Source organism: Hypanus sabinus, unplaced genomic scaffold, assembly GCF_030144855.1.
Source record: "Hypanus sabinus isolate sHypSab1 unplaced genomic scaffold, sHypSab1.hap1 scaffold_756, whole genome shotgun sequence".
Classification (NCBI taxonomy): Eukaryota; Metazoa; Chordata; class Chondrichthyes; order Myliobatiformes; family Dasyatidae; genus Hypanus; species Hypanus sabinus.
In genome coordinates, this window is record NW_026781607.1 from 205541 (window position 1) to 228665 (window position 23125).

The 23125-nt window shown below is 47.0% G+C and overlaps 1 protein-coding gene across 2 annotated transcripts; it reads left to right on the forward strand.

Moving 5' to 3' along the window:
- The first annotated feature begins 11893 nt into the window (after positions 1-11893).
- On the forward strand, positions 11894-21937 carry LOC132390065 (zinc finger protein 229-like). 2 transcript variants are annotated; one of them, XM_059962652.1, is made up of 2 exons: positions 11894-11916; positions 18178-21937. In XM_059962652.1, exon 2 carries the CDS (start codon positions 18585-18587, stop codon positions 19788-19790), a length of 1206 nt encoding a protein of 401 aa, XP_059818635.1. In that variant the 5' UTR covers positions 11894-11916; positions 18178-18584; the 3' UTR covers positions 19791-21937. The 2 variants fall into 2 exon arrangements, with proteins under 2 accessions (XP_059818635.1, XP_059818634.1); XM_059962651.1 differs by lacking the exon at positions 11894-11916 and adding an exon at positions 12350-12415.
- Positions 21938-23125: the final 1188 nt, after the last annotated feature.

Here is a 23125-nt window from a genome sequence, read left to right on the forward strand (position 1 = left end):
CAACCCAGAAGGAATACAAGGTGTATATCCTGGACACTGAGGCAGAACTTAACTCGGCAGAAGAGGAGGCGATGGGTTGACACGTCGGAACGGGAATAGGAATAGGAATCGGAATGAAAATGTTTGGACACCGGGAGGTCCTGCTGGAAGCGGATAGTTGAAAGGTCAGTTTATTAACAAAGCAGGTATCCATAAACTACTCTTACGTTTTTTTTTTTCAGAGAACCACAAACCAAAGAAAGAGCATGAAAGTCGTTCAGAGAGAAAAATATAACTCCCACCCTACCCCCCGCATCAAAAAGAATGACATCCCGATCATGAACCCCCAAAGCCCACCGCACAAAAGGGAACAATAACATCGAACCGCCCCCCCAAAAAACAACCCTGCCCCGCACATCTGCGGAGGAGCTGGTGTCACTGATGCACCATCAATAACTCACACTGAGACGTAGGCGAGATATCGGCTTTTATTGACTGGAAGAAGGAACCAGGAGTGAGTGTCTATCATACAAGGTCCTGGAGACTGAGGCCGATCTTCAGGCCGCAGGTCTCCTTTATACAGGGGCCTGTGGGAGGAGCCACAGGAGCAGTCAGCAGGGGCGTGTCCCGACAGGCACATAGTTCACCACATTCACCCCCCCTTCGTTTGAAAAAGTCCTCATGTAGCGAAGGTTCTTACAAGTCAAGCCGATCAGGCGGTCGAATCTGTCGCTGCGATCTACGTAGCACCGGCTGTGACCGCATAGGTGCCGGCAACATTGGCGATTGCACAGGGGACGGGGGTTGCGCGTGTTCTTGCCCACTAGGCGCCGGTGATGCCTCACGCATGTGCGAGGCGCCTGGTATAAATGCGTACGAAACGCCCGGTATACAAGTGTCGTGAGGAGTCTGTGTAGGGCCTGGTGAGTACGGTGTCACCTCTGGTGCAGGGTTCACAGTTACCGGAGAGCCTTCAGGGTAGTGGTCTGCTGCACCTGCGGGTGCCAGGTCGCGGATGGAGACCGTGTCCTCCCGCCCATCAGGTAAGACCACGTAAGCATACTGGGGGTTCGCATGGAGAAGGTGAACCCTCTCCACCAGCGGGGAGTATTTATTGCTCCTCACATGTTTCCGGAGCAGCACTGGCCCCGGGGACGTCAGCCAAACTGGTAGGGTGGTCCCAGTGACAGACTTCCTGGGAAAAGAGAATAGGCGTTCGTGAGGGGTGGCATTGGTGGACGTACATAACAGAGAGCGGATAGAGTGCAGTGCCTCAGGGAGGACCTCCTGCCATCGAGAGACCGGCAACCCTTTGGACTTAAGGGCTAAAAGTGTGGCCTTCCACACTGTGGCATTCTCCCGCTCTACCTGGCCATTACCCCGGGGATTATAACTCGTGGTCCGACTGGTAGCAATGCCCCTAGCTAGCAAGTACTGGCGCAGCTCCTCACTCATAAAGGAGGACCCTCTATCACTGTGGATATAGCAGGGATACCCGAACAGAGTGAAGAGCTGGCGCAGGGCTTTTATGACGGACGTGGCAGTGGTGTCGGGGCAGGGGATGGCAAAGGGGAACCGTGAGAACTCGTCAATAACACTGAGAAAATAGACATTGCGGTCAGTGGAGGGAAGGGGGCCCTTAAAGTCAACACTCAGGCGTTCAAAAGGGCGGGTGGCCTTGACAAGTTGTGCCGTGTCAGGACAGTAGAAGTGCGGTTTGCACTCGGCACAAATTTGGCAGTCCCTGGTCATCGTCCTGATGTCCTCCAGGGAGTACGGCAGGTTCCGAGCTTTCACAAAATGGTAAAATCGGGTGACCCCCGGATGGCAAAGTTGTGCATGAAGGGCGTACAGCTGGTCGAGCTGTGTGCTAGCACATGTTCCCCGGGATAGGGCATCAGGGGGCTCATTGAGTCTGCCAGGCCGGTACAGGATATCATAGGTGTAGGTGGAGAGTTCTATCCTCCACCGCAAAATCTTATCATTTTTGATCTTGCCCCGCTGTTGGTTGCTGAACAGGAACGCAACCGAGCGCTGGTCGGTCAGCACAGTGAATCGTTTGCCAGCAAGATAGTGCCTCCAGTGCCTAACAGCCTCCACTATGGCCTGGGCTTCTTTCTCCACCGCGGAGTGCCGAATTTCAGAGCCTTGGAGGGTGCGAGAAAAGAATGCTACTGGTCTGCCTTCCTGATTAAGGGTAGCAGCCAGAGCGAAATCGGAGGCATCACACTCCACTTGGAAGGGAGCGGTCTCGTCCACTGCATGCATCGTAGCTTTGGCAATGTCCGCTTTAAGGCAGTTGAAGGCCGCGCAGGCCTCAGCAGAGAGGGGAAACGAGGTAGACTTGACCAGGGGGCGAGCCTTGTCTGCGTAATGGGGGACCCATTGGGCGTAATAGGAAAAAAACCCCAGGCACCGTCTGAGGGCCTTGAGAGTGGTGGGAAGAGGGAGCTCTAACAGGGAGCGCATACGTTCGGGATCAGGCCCAATAACCCCGTTTTCCACGACATACCCAAGTATAGCAAGGCGGGTGGTACCAAAAACACACTTGTCCCTGTTATAAGTAAGGTTCAGAGCTGCGGCCACTTGGAGAAACCGTTGGAGGTTGGCGTCGTGATCTGGCCTGTCATGACCACAGATGGTGATGTTATCCAGATAGGGAAATGTGGCCTGCAGTTGGTACTGGTCCACCATCCGGTCCATTTCCCTCTGGAAGACAGAGACACTATTCGTGACACCGAAAGGGACGCGCAGGAAGTGATAGAGCCGGCCGCCCGCCTCGAAGGCGGTGTAGGGGCGGTCCTCTGGGCAGATGGGGAGCTGGTGATAAGCGGATTTCAGATCTATTGTCGAGTACACCTTATACTGAGCAATCTGGTTGACCATATCCGCGATGCGGGGCAGGGGGTATGCGTCAAGCTGCGTAAACCTATTGATGGTTTGACTATAGTCCACCACCATCCTATTTTTCTGCCCAGTCCGAACAACAACCACCTGGGCCCTCCAAGGGCTTGTGCTCGGCTCAATGATCCCCTCCCTGAGCAGCCGCTGCACCTCCGACTGAATGAAGGCCCGGTCCCCCGCGCTGTACCTCCTGCTTTTGGTTGCCACAGGTTTACAGTCGGGGGTCAGGTTGGCGAACAGCGGTGGGGGAGGGATCTTGAGAGTGGAGAGGCTGCAAGTGTCGGTAGCGCAGCTGTTGGCCTGGTTCTGGATGGGATGTGTGTGTCCGTGTGTGTGTGTGGTCAGTAGCGGGGTATGTGAAGAAGTCCCACAAAACTGAGGATTCTTGACAGTGAGTGGTGGGAGGGGCCCGTCGTATACCATAGTCACACTTTCGAGATGGCTCTGGAAGTCCAGCCCCAATAGCACAGGTGCACACAGATTAGGCATGACCAGCAGTTCAAAGTCCCGATATTCTGTGCCTTGCACCACCAAAGTCGCTACACAACCCGCCCGGATGTCTGCGGACTGCGACCCAGAGGCCAAATGGAACCTCCGACTGACCGGCCGCGTTGCAAGTCCGCAGCGTTGCACTGTGTCCGGGTGAATAAAACTCCCAGTGCTGCCCGTGTCAAACAGACATCCAGTCCAATGCCCCTCCACCTGGATGTCCATCATGGATCTTGCAAGCTGGTGTGGGGCGCTTTGGTCGAGAGTCACAGTGGCCAGAGTTGGATCGCCGTCGAGGTACCCGGTCAGCATCGGAGGGTCGGGGGCGGGGCATGCTGACGCCGACAAAGATGGCCGCTCACATCCGGGGTACCCGGTCAGCATCCGAGGATCGGGGGCGGGGCGTGCTGACGTCGACAAAGATGGCCGCCCACATCCCGGCATGCAAGATGGCGGCCCCCACGTTTCACCCGCAGCGCTGCACTCCGCTCGAGGTTGAGACTTACAGACCTTGGCGAAGTGGCCCCGCTTTCCGCAGCTGGAGCAGGTCGCTTCTCGCGCTGGACAGCGTTGTCGAGGATGTTTCTTTTGGCCACAGAAATAACAAAGCACGAGTTTCTTACGGGCCACAGCCGTGGTCTGGGTCGGGGAGCTCGTGGAATGGCGACTGGCGGCGGCGTTGGCGAATTCGCTCCCGGGAGCCGGCGGTGGCGGGGTCTGAGGCGTCCACGAAACCGGCGGGGAATCGCGCGACTGGACAGCGTCGGCGTTATGCAGCGCAGCTTCTAGAGCGTTGGCCTTCTCTATCGCCGAGCTTAAGGTAAGATCCGAGTTCTCCAGCAGCCGCTGGCGCATGTACACTGACCTCAGTCCCGTCACAAAGGCGTCTCGCACCAGCAGCTCCGCATGCTGTTCTGCCGTGAGCGTCTTGCAGTCACAAGCTCGGACGAGTGTCTGTAGTGCTCGGAGAAACTCAGCGCACGATTCGCCAGGCCGCTGTTGCCGGGTAGCTAAGCGATGTCTTGCGTAGACGGTGTTCACCGGCCGCAGGTACTGTCGTTTGAGGGCGTCCAGTGCCCCTTCGTAGGTCGGCAGGTCCCGGATAAAGGAGTAAACTTTGGAGGAGACCCTCGAGAGTAGGATTCTGTGCATAACGGCGGGTTCAGTCGCACGAAGCTCCGCCAAGTACGATTGGAAGCATGCAAGCCAGTGTTCAAAAGCGAGAGCTGCGTCAGGGTCTTGAGGGTCCAAATCCAACCGGTCCGGACGCAAAACGGGTTCCATGTTTTAAAACTTCCAGTCAATAAAATTGATGCACCATCAATAACTCACACTGAGACGTAGGCGAGATATCGGCTTTTATTGACTGGAAGAAGGAACCAGGAGTGAGTGTCTATCATACAAGGTCCTGGAGACTGAGGCCGATCTTCAGGCCGCAGGTCTCCTTTATACAGGGGCCTGTGGGAGGAGCCACAGGAGCAGTCAGCAGGGGCGTGTCCCGACAGGCACATAGTTCACCACAGTCACCAATGTAGAGGCGGCCACATCGGGAGCAGCGGACGCAATAGGCGTCCCCGGAAGATGCACAGGAAAACTGTCGCCTCACCTGGAAGGATGTTTGGACAACGGAGAGAGTTCGGCCGTCCGGCCCTTTCACTGTGACACCCCGAACTCCACTTCGTATCCGTCCAAACTAGACTGGGGAACTTTAATGACCAATAAATATAATTCCTCTCAGCGATCAACTGTCTGAATGAATAACTGACTTTAAAGAGGAAGGGGTGTCTATGGTCCACATTGTCAGGGTGTTGAGTTTACCAGCAGACAAAGACTGCAGGGACGAGAGGTTTTTGACTAATACAGTGTGTGTTCTGGTGTTGTGACCCGAATCGAGACAAACACCACGCTGCCCACTCCACCAACAACACGGCACAGCCGGACACATAACAGGGGACTTTACATGTCACAACACTGGATTCAGTGATGAAACCCGTGATAAATGTTGTTGTCCCACTGGAATCATCAGAAACGTCCATTCAGGTGTTTTTAAATACCAGCGCTCCGCCATGAGTGACGTCACACAGTTCCGCCTCCCCCCACGCGACTGACGTCACATATGAGCTCCCCACACCGGGAACTGCCCTCGCGTGCGCGGTGTCTATGTCACGCACCCGCTGAAGAGCTCGAGCTTTATCGGTTTAACGGCTGAGCTACCAATCACGTGACCACCCCCCCCCCTCCACCACAGCTGAAATACAAAGCTTCAAGAGCTGCGCTATTGCCATTGGTGCGCAGGAATGTCAATCACTGGTTACAGCCAGTAGTAGAAGCGGACCAGCGGAGTGGGCGTTTCCCGCTCAGGAGTCGATCTCCCGTCGGGGCGGAACAAATCCCAAAGTAAATGTCCGCTTTCTGATTTATTTCCATTTCTCTCCGAGGGAAGTCGGGGCGTTTGTGAAGCGTCTCCTGCGGCCGGAGTCTGATGTATCACTGAGAGGTAGGAGGAGACCGCTCGGCCCGTCGGTTTGATGCCGGTTCCCCGGGGAGGGAGGGAGAGGGGGATTTTATTGAAAGGATGAAGATGGTGTGAGAGGGGGCGGACAGGATGTTTGTCCCGGTGGGGACAGGAGGGGCTCATCTGTGGAAATGTCTGAGCCCACGGTGGTGGCGAGCAGAGGGATTCACCACATTGGGGGGCAAACACCGGCAGACTGTTGCCCTGCAAGCGGGGCCAATGATCCGGGCAAAGTGACAATTATTTGTGTTTTGTTGAGACTGTACCTGGAATATGGTGTAAAATCCCGCTCCCCATACTAACACGGGTTATACAGACCAAAGAACAAACTGCCGGAGGAACTCAGTGGGTCGGGCCGCATCTGTGGAGGGAAATGGACCGTCAACATTTCGGGCCGAGACCCTCCGTCTGGACTGAGAGTGGACGGGAAATAGTCAGAGTAAAGAGGTGAGGGGTGGGGATGGGGCAAGAGCTGAGGAGTGAGAGGTAAATCCAGGTGAGTGGGAGGTGGGAAGGTGGAGATACTGACAGGGGTGGGAAGTGAGGGGTTGGGGCAACACGGGGCTTCAGAAGATGGAAGTTAATTCCATAGAGGATGAACAAAATGGTTAGAGAGTATCTGTTATAGAGAGTGCAATGAAATGAAAGCCGCCATCTTGTTAATGGTTAGAGGGGCTGAATGGCCACAGATAGTAAAGAGCAGACAGATGGAATAGACCTGCGAGGTAATCTCAATACACAGAGGCAGTTAGTACCTGGAATGAGCTGTTCAGTGTTTGCATCGTTGGCTATCTACCTCGGGTTCAGTGTCCTCACCATGTTTGGAAATTCCCACTCACTGTCGTCTGTCTGTGAGCAGCTGGAAATTAAATAAACACTCGGGATGCTGGAGACCTGAAATCACATCAGAAATTGTTTGAAGCCATTCCGACACAAGGTGTTGAAGCTGAAGCACTAACTTCGTTCGTCTCCACCGATGTTCTTCATCCATTGAGTGTTTCTTGTATTTTTTAGAACATTTCATTGGAATAATTTAAATCTGCGAAATGCACTTGTGTAGGACGCGCAATGTAATTAATTCTCTTACAGCACAGAATCAGGGCTTTCGGCCTATCTAGTCTGTGCCATTTTCTGCCTGGACCCGTCCACATGCACACAGACTCTAGATGTCAATACTTCCCTCATCCATGTACCCACACAAACGTCACTTCAATGCTGCAAATGAACCCGCATCCACATACGCATCACTTTCCGAGTGAATTAAAAATCACAACGAACAGGGTTGTCGGAACAGATCTGTTCAGAACACTCCTGGGTACCGGCTTCCAGAGAGAATCCGCTTCTCACTCTACCAGCACCCTCTGCCTCTGTGGTCAGGTCATCTCAGTATCCACAAAGCCAAGTTCCCCTGGATCTCTGCTTCCTGCCACCGTGACCCGGCCTAATCTGGGGAACATTATCAAAATTCTCACTAAAATCCAGTTGGTGCTTCTGCATGAATTTCAGTAAATACTCCTGAGTACCTGAAGTGCGGTGAGCAGTGAAAAGTTAAGCACAGAATATATCAAAAAGACCAAAAAAATGAAGTTCCACTGGGACAAAGAAATTGAAATTCCGTGGTGTGTGTGTGTGTGTGTGTTGACATTGACAGATGTCAATGGAGAATGGAGATGTCAATGGAGAAATTGGCAGAAACTTAGATGGAAGATAGAAAAATAGATAGATGGAGAGAAGCACAGATAGACAGAGATATTTTCCCATCACAGGAAAATTCATTGCTGTAGCATGAGAGAATTAAAGAGATTGGCGTGGACAGAAACGGCGGCATCGGACATCGTGGACCTCACTACACACACCGATGCTGTGAAACTCCATGGACAAGGTGGAGCGAACTGCCCAATTATATCAGCAGAGTATGTTGATTGCAGAGTGTCATTGTCTGGTAGGGCAGGACAAGAGGAACTCTATCGCTATTGCTCCACTGCCACTTCTTACCAGATTGCTTCCTCTCCAGCCCGTTACCTTTCATACTCACCGGGCTTCATCTGTCACTTTTCCCCTCCCCATGACATTTTATTCTGGTGTCTTCCCCGTAACTTTCCAGAACTGAAGAAAGGTCTCGGCCCGATATATCGACTGTTGATTAATTTCATAAATGCTGCTCGACCTGAGTTCCTCCAGCATTTTCTGTGTGTGTTTCATTGGATTTCCAGCATCTACAGGAATCCATGTGTTTAAGATATTGAAATGTAAATACATTTTGAAAATCGGAAAAAGATGGAGACACATGGATGAGTGAATCCATAAGACCATCAGATATAGGAGCAGAAGTAGGCCATTTGAGCCATCCAGTCTGCTCCAACATTCAACAGTGGGCTGATCAAATTCTTCTAGTCATCTCCACTCCCCTGAATCACCCCATACCCTTTGATGCCCTGACAAATCAAGAACCTTTCTATCTCTTCCTTAAATACAAGCACTGACTTGGCCTCCATGGCTGCCCGTAGCAACAAATTCCAGAGATTTACCATCCTCTGACGAGGGTGATTTGTCCGCATCTCAGTTCTACATGGACGTCCTCAAATTCTGAAGTCGTGCTCTCTTATCCAAGAATCCCCTACCATGGGAAATTAATTAATCCCCTACCATGCAGATGAATACTAAGGTAGGTGGCGTTGTGGATAATGAAGTAGGTTTTCAAAGCTTGCAGAGAGATTTAGGCCAGTTATAAGAGTGGGCTGAACGATGGTGGATGGAGTTTAATGCTGATAATTGCGAAGTGCTATATTTTGGTAGGGATAATCCAAATAGGACATACATGGTAAATGGTAGAGCTTTGAAGAATGCAGTAGAACAGAGTGATCTAGGAATAATGGTGCATAGTTCCCTGACGGTGATATCTCATGTGGATAGGGTGGTGAAGAAAGCTTTTGGTATGCTAGCCTTTATAAATCAGAGCATTGAGTATAGGAGTTGTGATGTAATGTTAAAATTGTACAAGGCATTGGTAAGGCCGAATTCGGAGTATTGTGTACCGTTCTGGTCAACGAATTATAGGAAAGATGTCAGCAAAATAGACAGAGTACTGAGAAGATTTACTAGAATGTTCCCTGGGTTTCAGCACCTAAGATACAGAGAAAGGTTGAACAAGTTAGGTCTTTATTCTTTGGAGCGCAGAAGGTTGAGGGGAACTTGATAGAGGTATTTAAAATTATGAAGGGAATAAATCGACTTGACATGGATAGGGGTTTTCCATTGAGAGTAGGGGAGATTCAAATAAGAGGACATGATTTGAAAAGTTTAAGGGTAACAGTAGGGGAATTTCTTTTCTCAGAAAGTGGTAGCTGTGCGGAACACGCTTCCAGTAGAAGTGGTAGAGGCAGGTTCGATATTGACATTTAAAGTTAAATTGGATAGGTGTATGGACAGGAAAGGAATGGAGGGTTATGGGCTGAGTGCGGGTCGGTGGGACTAGGTGCGAGTATGCGTTCGGCACGGACTTGAAGGACAGAGATGGCCTGCTTTCGTGCCGTAATTGTTATAAGGTTTTGGTTATTAACTTTACCATATCTAATCTGTTCAGGACTTTTAACATTCTGAATGCCTCTATGAGACTCCCCCTCATTCTCTTGAACTCCAGAGAATACAGTCCAAGAGCTGTCAGACGCTCCTCATACGGTAACCCTTTCATTCCTGGAATCATTCTCGTGAATCTTCTCTGAACCTCTCCAATATCAGTGTATCGTTTCTAAAATAAGGATCCCAAAACTGCACACAATTCTCGAAGTGTGGTCTCCCGAGTGTCTTGTAGAGCCTCAACATCACATCCCTGCTCTTATAGCCTGTACGTCGGGTAATGAATGCCAACATTGCATTTGCTGCCTTCACCACCGACTCAAACTGGAAATTAACTTTAAGGGTACCCTGTACAAGGACTCCCAAGTCCATTTGCCTCTCTGTATTTTGAAGAATCTCCCCATCTAAATAATACTCTGCCCGTTTATTTCTTCCACCAGAGTGCATGACCATCCACTTTCCAACTTTATATTTCTCTGCCATTTCTTTGCTCGTTCCCCTAAACTATCTGAGTCTCTCTGCAATCTTTCTGTTTCCTCAACACTACCCGATCCTCCACCTATCTTTGTATCATTGGGAATTTTATCCACAAATCCATTAATACTGTAGTCCAAGTCATAGACATACATCGTAAAAAGCAGCGATCCCAAAATTGACCCCTGTCGAACTCCACTGGTAACTGGCAGCCAGTCAGAAAACGATATATTTATTCCCACTCGTCTGCTGACCTAGCAATGTTCAACCACGCCAGTAACTTCCCTGTAATTCCATGACCTCTTATTGCTAAGCGGCCTCATGTGCAGCAACTTGTCAAAGGATTTCTGAAAATCCAAGTACACTATATCTATTTCATGTCCTTTGTCTACCTGCCTTGTAATTTCCTGGAAAAATTGCAGTAGGTTTCTCAGGCAGGGTTTTCCTTTCAGGAATCCATGCTGGCTTTGGCATCTCTTGTCATGTGTCTCAGATACTCCATAATCTCATCCCTAAAAAACGCTTCCAACAACTTCCCAACCACTGATGCCAGGCTAACAGGACTATAGGTTCCTTTCTTCTGCCTCCCTCTCTTCTGAAATTGCGGATAACATTTGCAATTTACCAGTCATCCGGTACAATGCCAGAATCTGTCGTTTCTTGAAAGATCATCGTTAAGGCCTCTGCAGTCTCTCCAGTTACATCCTTCAGAACCTGAGGGAGCATTCCATCACGTCCAGGGGATTTATCTACACTCAGACCATTATCTTCCTCAGCAGCTTCTCAGTCGTAATTGTTACTGCACAGACTTCACTTCCCTAATACTCTTGAATATCTGATATACTGTAGAAATCTTCCACTGTGAAGACTGATGCAAACTGCTCAATCAGTTCCACTGCCATCTCTGCATTTCTCATTACAATATCTCCAGCATCATTCTGTATTGGTCCTATATCTACCCTTGACTCTCTTTTACCTTTTATATACTTAAAAAAAGCTTTCAGTATCCTCTTTGATATTAGTCCCATGCTTCCTCGCATCATTCATCAGTTCTTTCTGAATGACCTTCCTGGATGTCTTCTGCAAGTTTTTAAAAGCCTCCAATCCTCTATCTTCCCACTAGCTCTGGCTTCCTTGTACACCGTCTTTTGTTTTTACTTTGGCTCTGACATCACTTGTCAGCCTTGCTCTTTTCAACGTTTTGGGTGATTTTCACTAACTTCAAAGGACTGTGTCTTAGACAGCTGGGTTGGTGCAATTCACCTCTCAAGTCTGATAGCGGAGTAAGGAGTGAATCTTCGATGGAGCAAAATCAGAAACCAAAGAGTTGCCAGCCTGAGTCATGGCTTTCTGGCTCAAGAAAGAGATGGGGCCTGGAGTTTACAAAGAGGAGGAAGACGAGGAATCAGACCAACAGGATGTGGCTACAAATGATAGATCAGAAACATTTAGAAACTGGTTGATTGAAAAAAAAGGTGGTTTATTTCTGCAAAATACTGGTGGAACTCAACAAATCAGGAAGCAAATGTGGAGAGGAATAAATAGACAACATTTTGGACAAGTCCCTTCAGCATGCCTGGACTATGCTTAGCTGCTGCACGAATTGCAGATTTCCTCCTGCATTTTATGTGTATGTGTCTACATTTCCAGCAACAGCAGAATGTCTTGTGTTTCATATCTGCATTTTTAAGAAGGTTGTACTTTGGCATTAAACACGCGGAAAGTTTGCTGATATTAATTGTATTCTTTATGGGAGCTGTTTTCTGTGTTAAAAGAGCTGCTGAGTTTTCTACACCAAAAAAAAAATGATATGGACATGTAACTTGTGTCTGCAGAAACTTTTAATGGCACCATGATTACCCAGAAAGCGCTGCGATAATAAATTCGCCGGCTCTGAAGCCCCGATTAAATGCGCAGGCGTCAAAGATGCGAATGTTGCGCATGCGCAGTTCACAAAAGGCCTCGGGAACTCGGCGCAGGTAAGAACGATTCTCCGGTTCAGCCTTAAAAACACCAACTGAGGGACAATTGTAGTGAGTCTAGTCACTCTGACCCTTATTCCCGGCACAGTCCTGCTCTCGTCCCTCTTTCTCAGCCCCACGAGCCGTACACGGGTCCCGGGGAGCTTCCGGCTGATGAGGGAATGGGAACCGATGGATCTCTCAGACAGAGCTCCAGCTATCTGAATGTGAGGATTGGGAACTCGGAGATAGGGCACAACAATCTTTTACATCAGCTGTTGATAAAATCACATTTGTTTTACCTCCAATCCCAAACAGGAGAAAATCTGCAGATGCTCGAAATCCAAGCAACACGCACAAAATGCCGGAGGAACTCAGCATTAGTACTCTTTTCCATAGATGATGCCAGGCCTGCTGAGTTCCTCCGGCATTTTGTGTGTGTTGCTTTGTTCCACCTCCTCCTGGTCTGAACTTTTCTACCCGTGAGAACATGTTTTGACTCATTCTCTCTGGGAAGGTAATTATATCAAACAGCTTTTTGCCCTTCATCACAAATGTGCCAGATGTCTCCAATGAGACAGTCTACTCCCCTTCCCTTCAGATTCATAGGCATTGCCATCAATGAGTTCACCTAGGGGAGGGTTCCGGGAAATATTTATACATAATATACATAATCTGGTATTATCTGTGTCTATTGTGGAGATGCAAAAGTTGCTGGAGAATTTACAAGTAGGAAAAAGTGGAGTGATACATGGAAATGTTACTTTTTGAAGTGTAATTTAGCAAGCAATCCACATATGGACAAAGTGCAAAAGCTCTGGTGAGAAAACCCTTCATTACCTGTTACAGGCCTGTTACATAGGTTGTGTGACAGTGCAGCTGAACTTGATTAGACCCAGAGGAGATCAAACTTGTTACCGACAGTGATTTGCTAGCTGTTAAAATGAATACCTCTCTATATGAAATTCACTGTGCACATGTTGACACTGGATTAACAAAAATGCACAATACAGGCTTCATGTGCACACTGGTCATTACAAGTTAGAGGGGACATTGGTGGGAAGGTGGGGAGACCTCCAGTGTCCCTGACACCCTCACCTACAAGATGCACATCCAGCTGCAGCTTGTAACCCTGCACTTAAGGAGTTAGAGCCGGAAATGGATGAATTCCGGATCATCCAGGAATTGGAGGAGGTGATAAATATGACATTAAGAGAGGTGATACATCCAAGGTGCAGGACACAGGAAACTGGGTGAGAGTCAGGAAGGGAAATGAGGTTAAACAGCCCTCACAGAGTACGCTTGTGGTCAACACCACAACAACAGGTAGACCACTTTAGAAACTGTTTGGGGGGGGGTGGTGGATTACCTGGCAGAGGTAATTCAAAGGGTTGATAGAGGATTCGTTAGTTAGGGGAACAGAACAAGAAGGGGACTAATATCCTTGTGGTAAGGCTTACTACAGCTAGTGTCGGGGGGTGGGGATGATGTGTTTAAAATAAGTTGTAGGGGGAATGGGAGCCAGAATGAGAGAGCAGATAGTGGAAAGGGTAAATTGAATTGATTTTATTACATACATTCTTCATATACATGAGGAGTAGAAATCTTTTGGTTACTTCTCCATCTAAATGTGCAATCTGTAATTCATATAAATAGTTTGCACTTAGGACAGTTTATATAACATAGAAATCAATTAATCGGTCTGATGGCCTGGTGGAAGATGATGTCCTGGAGCCTGGTCCTTTTGCTGTGGTACCGTTTCCTGGATGGTAGCAGCAGGAACAGTTTGTGGTTGTGGTGAATTGGGTCCTCAATATCCTTTGGGCCCTTCTTCGTCGGTACAGCTGTTCACCCTCTCAACAGCAAAGGGGATTACCCTGTCTCCATTCCTTCTGTAATCCACAACTAGCTCTTTTATTTTTGCAACATTGAGGAAGAGGTTGTTTTCTTGACACCAGACAGATGTTGTTCAGACCTGTTAGTTTGTAAAAGCTTCCCAATATTTTTCGCTCTATTATATACCCTCTCTTTGGCTTTCATGTTGGCTTTGGCTTCTCATTTCAGCCATTGTTCTGTCCTCCTGCCATTCTAATGCTTCATTGGGATGCATCTACCATGCACCTCCCGAATTGTTCCCGGAAACTCCAGCCATTGCTGCTCCATCGACATTCCTACCAGTTTCCCCTTCCAATTAATTTTGTCCAGCTTCTCTGTCATAGAAACCTGGAGAAGTTCAGTGCAGAAACAGACCATATGTCCCATCTAGACAATGCTGAAAACATTTAAGCTGTCTGATGCAATGACCTGCACTGGGATGATAGCCCCCCACACCCCTACCATCCAGGTTCCTATCCAAACTTCTCTTAAATAGTGAAATCGAGCTCACTTGCACCAGTGTGCTGACATCCCATTCCACACTCTCACAATTGATTCGGTGAAGAGGTTTTCCACATGTTCCCATTAAATTTTCACCTTCCCCACTCACCCATCACCTCTGGTTGTCGTCCCACCCAACCTCAGTGGAAAAAACCTCCTTGCATTTACCCTATCTGTACCCTCATTATTTTGCATACTTCCAACAAATCCTCAAAACAATGTATAGTTTGTTTGTTTATGCTTAGAGCCTTGTTTAGTTGAATAAGATGATGAGGGCCATTGATTGTGTGGATAGTCAGAGGCTTTTCCCAGGGCTGAAATGGCATAGTTTTAAGGAGCTTGGAAATAGATACCGAGGGAAAGTCAGGGGTAAGTCTTTACACAGAGAGTGGTGGGTGTGTGGAATGCACTGCCAGCAGCAGTGGTCGAGGCAGATACAGTAGGGTCTTTTAACATTCTCTTAGACAGGTACATGGAGCATAGAAAAATAGAGGGCTATGCGCTAGGGAAACTCTCGGCAGTTTCTAGAGTAAATTACGTCATTGTCATAACATTGTGGGCTGAATGGCTTGGAATATGCTGTGGATTTCAATGTTTTATGTTGAACAGTGAAATAACTTTGGCTATCTTACAATCCTCTGATAACCATCCCCCGTTCACCAAGGATGATTTGGTTATCTCTGCTAGGGGCCCGGCAACTTCTGCACTTGAGTCCTGTAGGGTCCGAGGGAGCACCATGTGATGTCTTTTTCCACACTCCCATAGACCCTGTGTCCATCTCCTGAGTAAATAGAGATGAAAAAATATTCAACATCTCCCCATCTGCTTTGGTTCCACATGTCGATTGCCATTCTGGTCTTCCAGAGGACCAACTTTGCGCCTTGAAATACTTTTGCTCTTAATCTATCTCCAGAATCCCTGAGGATTATCCTTCATTTTTTCTGCAATGGCAATCTCATGCCTTCTTTTAGCCATCCTGATTTATTTCTTATTTGTTCTCTTGCATTGCTTATACTCCATAAGAACCTACCTGCCTATCCCTGTTATATAACTCCATTTTGTGCTTCACCAGGGTCTCAATATTTCTTGAAATCCAAGGTTCTCTACAGTTTCTATCTGTACCTTTTATTCTAAGAAGCACATACCCGTTTTGTACTTTCAAAATTTCACTCCGAAGGCACCCCACTTACCAAGCACACCTTTGCCATAAAGCAGCCTGTCCCAGTCCACAGGTGCCAGATACTGGTGTCAGAATTCCAGTTGTTGATCCATCCCTGAACACATCAGCCTTTCCTACGATGCACCTTGTATTGAAATATACAGTGTTCAGCATATTCACTACACCATGTTCAACTTTTTTCATTCCTGACTTTGTCTGAGGTCTGAACAACATCTGTATCCAGAACCCCTCCACTATCTGTTCTGTTATTCAGGCTCCCATTCCCACTACAACTTTAGTTTAAACACTCCCCTTACCCCCATCTCCCACCATGCAGCTCTGTCACCCCTTTGGCTTTCCTCTCCCAGATCAATAAAAAGGAGGTGCATACCAGGTACAGGCAGATAGGAACAAATGGGCTACTTATGAAATACAGGAAATTCAACTGAACACTTATGAAAGAAATAAAAGAAGGCATGAGGTTGACCCTTCAGAGAAGCTGAAGGGAAATCCTCAGGGATTCTGCAGATATGCAGATAAGACCAAAAAGATTGCAAGAGAAAAAAATTAATCCTATAGAAGATCAGAATGGTAATCCATATGAGGAGACAAAATATATGGGGGAGATTTAAATTTTTTTTTGCATCCGTATTTACTCAGGAGGTGCTCACAGAGTCTATAGAAGTGAGGCAAAGCAGCATCAACTTCATGGACCCTGTACAGATTACAGAGGTGGAGATGTTTGTTGTCCGAAGGCAAATTAGCATGGCTAAATCCCCAGGGTCTGACAAGTTGTTCCCTGGGACTCCGTGGAGGACGTGCAGAAATTGTCGGGCCCCAAGCACAGATATTTAAATCATCATCAGTGACAGATGAGGTACCGGAGGATTGCAGGACAGCCAATGTTGTTCCGCTGTTCAAGAAAGGCTCTAAAAATAAACAAGGAAATTGTACGTTGGTGAGCTTGACATCAGTAATAGGAAAGTTATTGGAACGTATGCGCAGGAACCAGATATATAAGTATTTGGATAGATGTGGACTGATTAAGGATAGGCAGCATGGGGTTGTGCATCGTAGGTCATGTCTAACCAATCTTACACAGTCTCTCGAGGAAGTTATTTGGAAAGTGGATGAAAACAAGGCCCTGTATGTGGTCTACATGAACTTTAGCAAGGCACTTGACGAAGTCTCATATGGGAGGTGGACCAAGAAGGTTCAGTCACTCAGCATTCAAGATGAGATAGTAAATTGGATGAGACACTGTCTTTGGGAGAAGCCAGGGTGTGGTTGCAGATGGTTGCCTGTCTGACCAGAGGCCTGTGACTAGTGATTGCCACAGGGATCAGTGCTGGATCTGTTGTTGTTTGTCATCTATATCAGTAATCTGGATGATAACATGGTTAACTGAATCAGCAAATTTGTGGATGACACCAAGTCTGGAGGTGTAGTGGACAGCGAAGGAGACTGTCATGGCTTGCCGTGTGATCTGGACTTGCTGGAAAACTGGGTTGAGAAACGGAAAATGGAATTTAATGGAGACAAGAGGGAAGTGTTGTATTTGGTAGGACCTATGTCTGACACAGTGACTGGTCGGGCTCTGAGGAGTGCTCGAGACAAAAGTGATTTGGGAATACAGGCCCATAACTCACTGAAAATGGTGTCACAGATCAATGGGAATAGAAAGAAAGATTTTGCCACATTGGCCTTCATAAACCAATTGTCATTGGTGAGGCCAAATTTAGAGTATTGTGTGCAGTTTTGGTCCCCAATCTACAGGAAGGTGTAAAAGAGGTTGAAAGAGTCTAGAGAAAATTCAGAAGGATGTTGCCATGTCTGGAGGACTTGGGTTATAAGGAGCGATTAAACAGGTCTGTGCTTTATTCCTTGAAATGGAGAAGATTGAGGGGAGATTTGATAAAAGTATACCAAAATTATGAGGGGTATAGATAGGGTAAATACAAGCTGGCTTTTACCACTGAGATGGGGTGGGACTTCAACTAGAGGCCATAGGTTAAGGGTGAAAGGTGAAACGTTAAGGAGAACACGATGAGAAACTCCTTCACACAGTTGGTCATCTGGGTGTGGAACGAGCCAACAACCCAACTGGTACATGCAAGCTCGATTTAAACATTTAAGAGGTTTGTATAGGTACCTGGATGGTAGGTGTATGGGAGTCGACAGTTTAAATAGTTCAACACAAACTGGATGGGCCAAGAAGTCTGTTTCTGTGTTGTACTTTTCTATGACTGTGACAAGAACCTGAAATAAGGAATTAGAGCAAATATTAGTATTTTAACAGCTGTGCAGAGCAACTATGCATCTGAGTAGGAGATATTTACATGGCGTTAAAACTGTGGCACTTTAGATTAACAGTACATAAAAGAAAATCCCAGCTGCACGTTAACAACGGTATTTGTGTGAGTGTTTCATTTACTGTGGGGCCAGGCCCCCATGCAGCTCAGTGGGAACAGGGAATAATACCAACGGAGAAAGTCGAACTGAGCCAGGTCACAGATTGGAGATGACAGAAATGCCCCATTCTCATAGAGACAGGAAGGGCATCAGAGAGTTTGATGGTCATTCCAGATACCAGCACTGTGCCCAGTTAGAAGATGATTTCTCTCTCCAACTTGGGTTGCACCTCACTGTAACAGTGTGATTATCAGATCACACCTTGGCAGCTAAAGTGATCTCATCTGAAATGTTCTTCACCCATTGATGGATTTTGTAAATCTTTTTTACAGGTTAAAAATGACAAGGAATTTGTTAATGGAAATTCAAACACAACACACCAGTTTTGCTGTCTCTGTCTAGATATTTAAGAAGTGCAACAAGGGATTCAATCAACAATCCTTCCTGCTCAGACTGTGGGGAGGAATTCACTCAGTCATCTAACCGACTGGCACGCCTGTTATTTTACACGGGGCAGTGGCCATTCACCTGCTCAGACAGTGGGAATGGATTCAGTTGGTCATCACAACTGAAGGTACATCAGCAAATTCACACTGGGACAAGGCCATTCACCTGTTCTGTGGGTGAGAAGGGATTCAGTCGGTCATCCCACCTGTGGACACACCAGTCAGTTCACACTGGGCAGAGGCTGGTCATCTGCTGAATTTGTGGGGAAGGATTCTCTCGGTCATCTGACCTAATGGCTCATCAGCGAGTTCACACCGGGGAGCGGCCGTTCACCTGCTTGGACTATGGGAAGAGATTCACTGAATCATCTAAGTTGAAGGTACATCAACGAGTTCATACTGGGGAGAGGCCATTCACCTGCTCAGACTGCGGAAAGGGATTCACTCGGTCATCTCACCTACTGCTACATTGGTTAGTTCACACTGCAGAGAGGGATTTCACCTGCTCAGATTGTGGGAAGAGATTCACTCACTCTTCCACCCTACAGAGACACCAGTCAGTTCACACCAGGGAGAGGCCGTGCACCTGCTCAGTCTGTGGGAAGAGATTCACACAGTCATCACACCTACAGAGACACCAGCAAGTTCACACTGGGGAGAAGCCTTTCACCTGCTCAGACTGTGGGAAGAGATTCACACAGTCATCCACCCTACAGAGACACCAGTCAGTTCACACTGGGGAGTGGCGGTTCACCTGCTCAGAATGTGGGAAGGGATTCACACAGTTATCCAAATTACTGGCACACCAGTCAGTTCACAGTGGGGAGTGGCCATTCACCTGCTCAGACTGTGGGAAGGGATTCGCTCGGTCATCTGATCTACAGATACACCAGCGAGTTCACACTGGCGAGAGGCCGTTTACCTGCTCAGTCTGTGGGAAGGGATTCCATAAATCATCCAACTTTCATAGACACCAGCAATTTCACACTGGGGTGAAGCAGTTCACCTGCTCAGACTGTGGGAAGGGATTCAGTCGGTCATCCTCACTATTGGCACACCAGTCAGTTCACACTGGGGAGTGGCCATTCACCTGCGCAGAATGTGGGAAAGGATTCACTCAGTCATCTGAACTACTGGTACATCAGTCAGTTCACAGTGGGGTGTGGCCGTTCACCTGCTCAGAATGTGGGAAGGGATTCACTCAGTCATCCAACCTACAGAGACACCAGTCAGTTCACACTGGGGAGAAGCCGTTCACCTGCTGTGAATGTGGGAAGGGATTCGCTCGGTTATCTGATCTACAGATACACCAGCGAGTTCACACTGGGGAGAGACCATTCACCTGCTCAGTCTGTGGGAAGGGGTTCCATCAATCATCCAACCTTCATAGACACCAGCGAGTTCACACTGGGGTGAAGCCGTTCAACTGCTGTGAATGTGGGAAGGGATTCACTCGGTCATCCTCACTATTAGCACATCAGCGAGTTCACAGTGGGTAGAGACCGTTCACCTGCTCAGAACGTGGGAAGGGATTCACTCAGTCATCCAATCTACAGAGACACCAGCAAGTTCACTTCGGGTAAAGGCCGATCACCTGCTGAGACATTGGGAAGTGTTTTCTCAGCCATCTCCATCAAATGTGCATCATTGGGTTCACACTGTGGAGAGGCCGTTCACCTGCTGTGAATGTGGGAAGGGATTCACTCAGTAATCTAACCTTGTGACACAGTACTGGGTTCACACAGGGGTGAAAGTTTCAATAAGCTGCATGCTGGATATTTGTCCATCACTGTTGCAGAATGCAATTTCGAGAGTGACTGTCGGTGCTGAACTCTGCAATTATTGCTGCTATTCACCACACACAGTTCTGCACCCTGGTCACTGGGCATGGGAGGAGTTTCTTCTGCTCCACATTCACCTTTAATGGAACTGGATCTGAGACAAATAAATCAATTCTATTTTAAACTCTGTCTCTGGTACTTAGTGCATTTATAACACGCCTAGTGTACAGTAGAGAGTCAACTCAGGCCAGCTGGACCCTGCCAGTTATTCATTTCCATGACAGTCTATTTAAATCCCGCCCCCCCCCCCCCCCCTCATTGCTCATCTCTCACTCTCCCTCTGGTGATGGGTTCCAAACAGTCATCATCTGTGGGTGAAAACGTTTTGCTTGAATTTTCTGCAGACTGAAGAAGTCGAGCTGATTGCAGTTCTGTCTGAGATGTTCTTCACCCCTCAAATCTCTGGGCTGAGGAAGAATGACATCGGTTGTTAATCTCCATAATCACGACTAATTTCCACATTATGGATCATTTTCCCTGCTGCTAATGGGTTTTTAGAGAACATCACTGTCCCCTAAAGGCCGAAAACAGAATGGGAAACCATCAGTTGGATGTTTAACTTAGCAGGGTCAGATACCAGAGGTGGGTCTGCACAGGGCAGAATTTGGGGCTTTGGACGATGGTCGGGTTAAGAACTTATGATGAGGAGAAGGGAATCAGCAGTGGGGTGTGGCAACAAATGTCAGAGTAGCAACATTTGGAAGCTGATTGACAGAGACAATCATTCGATTGACTGATGACACAAACAATGCCTGTGGTGAGGTTCTCCACTGGTTGAGGTACATGTGTGTTGGGAATGGTTTTATCCATTGAGGGATTTGTTCCTGCTTGTTTATCCAGTAATATTATATCCAGATGGTTATCATGGATTATCCTCTCTGAAATAATGTATTGATTATCAAATAATTTGTACAAACGTTTGTAAGATCTTGACTCTAAAACTGGGTCAGGCTTGAATTCATGGTGCCTTTATTAAGTTATGGTGGGCATTGATGAGTTTGTATTTTAAAGCAAGATTTTGATGAATGATATTTGCCACTTGATTGTACCTTTGTAGGTAATCAGATTGAGTTAAACTGCTGCGGGATCCTGGAATGTGTTGGATTGTGTCTGGTTTCTCTTGTCATTTTCTGCACTTACTGCCTTGTTTGTTTTTATGTCATGTATTTTTGTTTTTTTTTTCCTTTTGTTAACCACCTTGCCCTGTATTTCTGCAAGAAACCCTTGGGTTTCTGTGAAGAGGTCTCCAACTCTCAGTCAGGTGCATGGTGCTTCCTTGTCACCATCTCATCTGCTCAGATCGTTGAGATGTCTCCCATGGAGGGTCATACTCATTCCACTGTTTAATGTTTTCTTCCAGAGTGATGATTTATTTTTCTGATTTGGCCTCTCATTGAAGTTTTCTGGTTTGTATTTCTTATCATGATTGCATATACACACATGGAGTGCTAAATCCTGTTCATTTTTGATGAAAGTATATACTTAGAAGTTTTACCTGACTGTTGTCTGACTTTTTTTCATGTGTGTTTTTCTTCTTCCTCCTTGTGTCCAAGGTGGTGTTAACCTAAATGTGTCACTCCTGGTGAAGGGATTCAGCCCGAATCATTGTCACTACCTCCTCCCATAGATGCTGTCTGGCCTGCTGAGTTCTGCCAGCATTTTGTGCATTTATTTATTTCCAGCATCTGCAGATTCACTGGTGTCTGAGTGTGAATAGACTTTTCTAAAGTTCTTATTTATCTTTGTAAACTCTACTGATTGAAATTGGGCCAAGATGTTTTTATTAAAAAATGTCAGTGTCGGTATTGATGAAAGTGTTTATTACCTTTGTTGTATTTGTTAACTATTGAGCTCTGTTTGCCAAGATTTTTAAGTCTTGAACTAAATTCTGTCAAAGGCATTCTCTATTTCGCACTACTTGCTTGGTGATATTCCAGATACATGGGTATCAAGAGTCTCGATAAACTGTCTTGGCCCAAAATGTTGATTCCCATCCATAGATGTTGCCTGACATGCTGAGTTCCTCCAACACTTTGTGTGTAGTTCTCTAGATTTCTAGCATCTGCAGGTCGTCTTGTTTCACAGTTAATTATGTATCTTGAAAGAACAAGCTGGTAGTGGGGTTGTGTGGCTGTGTTGGTAAAATTTAATATTGGCATAGGGTTGGAAGGTGTAGAATCTGTGGGTAGAATAAAGGAACTGGAAACATAAAAAAAAGATCCCTAATGGGAATTGTATAGAGACCTCCAAACAGTAGTAAGGATGTGGTCCACAAGTTACAATGGGAGATAGAAAATGTGTGCCAAAAGGGCAACGGTACAACAGGGGCTGTCATGCAAGTGATAAGGAAAATTAGGATGGTGTTGGTCTCAAGAGGAGGAACTCCCAGAATGCCTATAGGATGCTTTTTTAGAACAGCTCGTGGTTGAGCCCACTTGGGGATCAGTTATTCTGGATTGGGTGTTGTCATGATCCAAAAATTATTAGGTCACTTAAGTTCAAAGAACACTAAGGGGCAAGTGATCGTAATGTGATCAAATTCACCCTGACATCAGAGAAGTAGAAGTTAAAGTCTGATGTGGAATAAAGAGAATTAGAGAGACTTGAGAGAATATATGGTCAAAATTGATTTGAGAAGAACACAGGCAAGGATGAAAACAGAGCAGCAATGGCTGGAATTTCTGGAAGTAATTTGGAAGGAACAGGATATATACACTGGCATGCAGAAGTTTGAGCACCCCTGGTCAAAATTTCTTTTACTGTGGATAGCTAAACGAGTAAAAGATGACCTGATTTCCAAAAGGCATAAAGTTAAAGATGAGACATTTCTTTAATGGTTTAAGCAAGGATGTTTTTTTTTTAATTTCCATCTTTTACAATTTCAAAATATCAAAAAAGAAAAAGGGCCAGAAGCAAATGTTTGGGCAGCCTGCATGGTCAGTACATAGTAACACCCACTTTAGCGAGTGTCATAGCATGTAAGCGCTTACTGT

Excerpts from the sequence above, each read along its gene's own strand:
- LOC132390065 (XM_059962652.1), top strand. The coding sequence starts at position 18,585 with ATGGCTCATCAGCGAGTTCACACCGGGGAGCGGCCGTTCACCTGCTTG.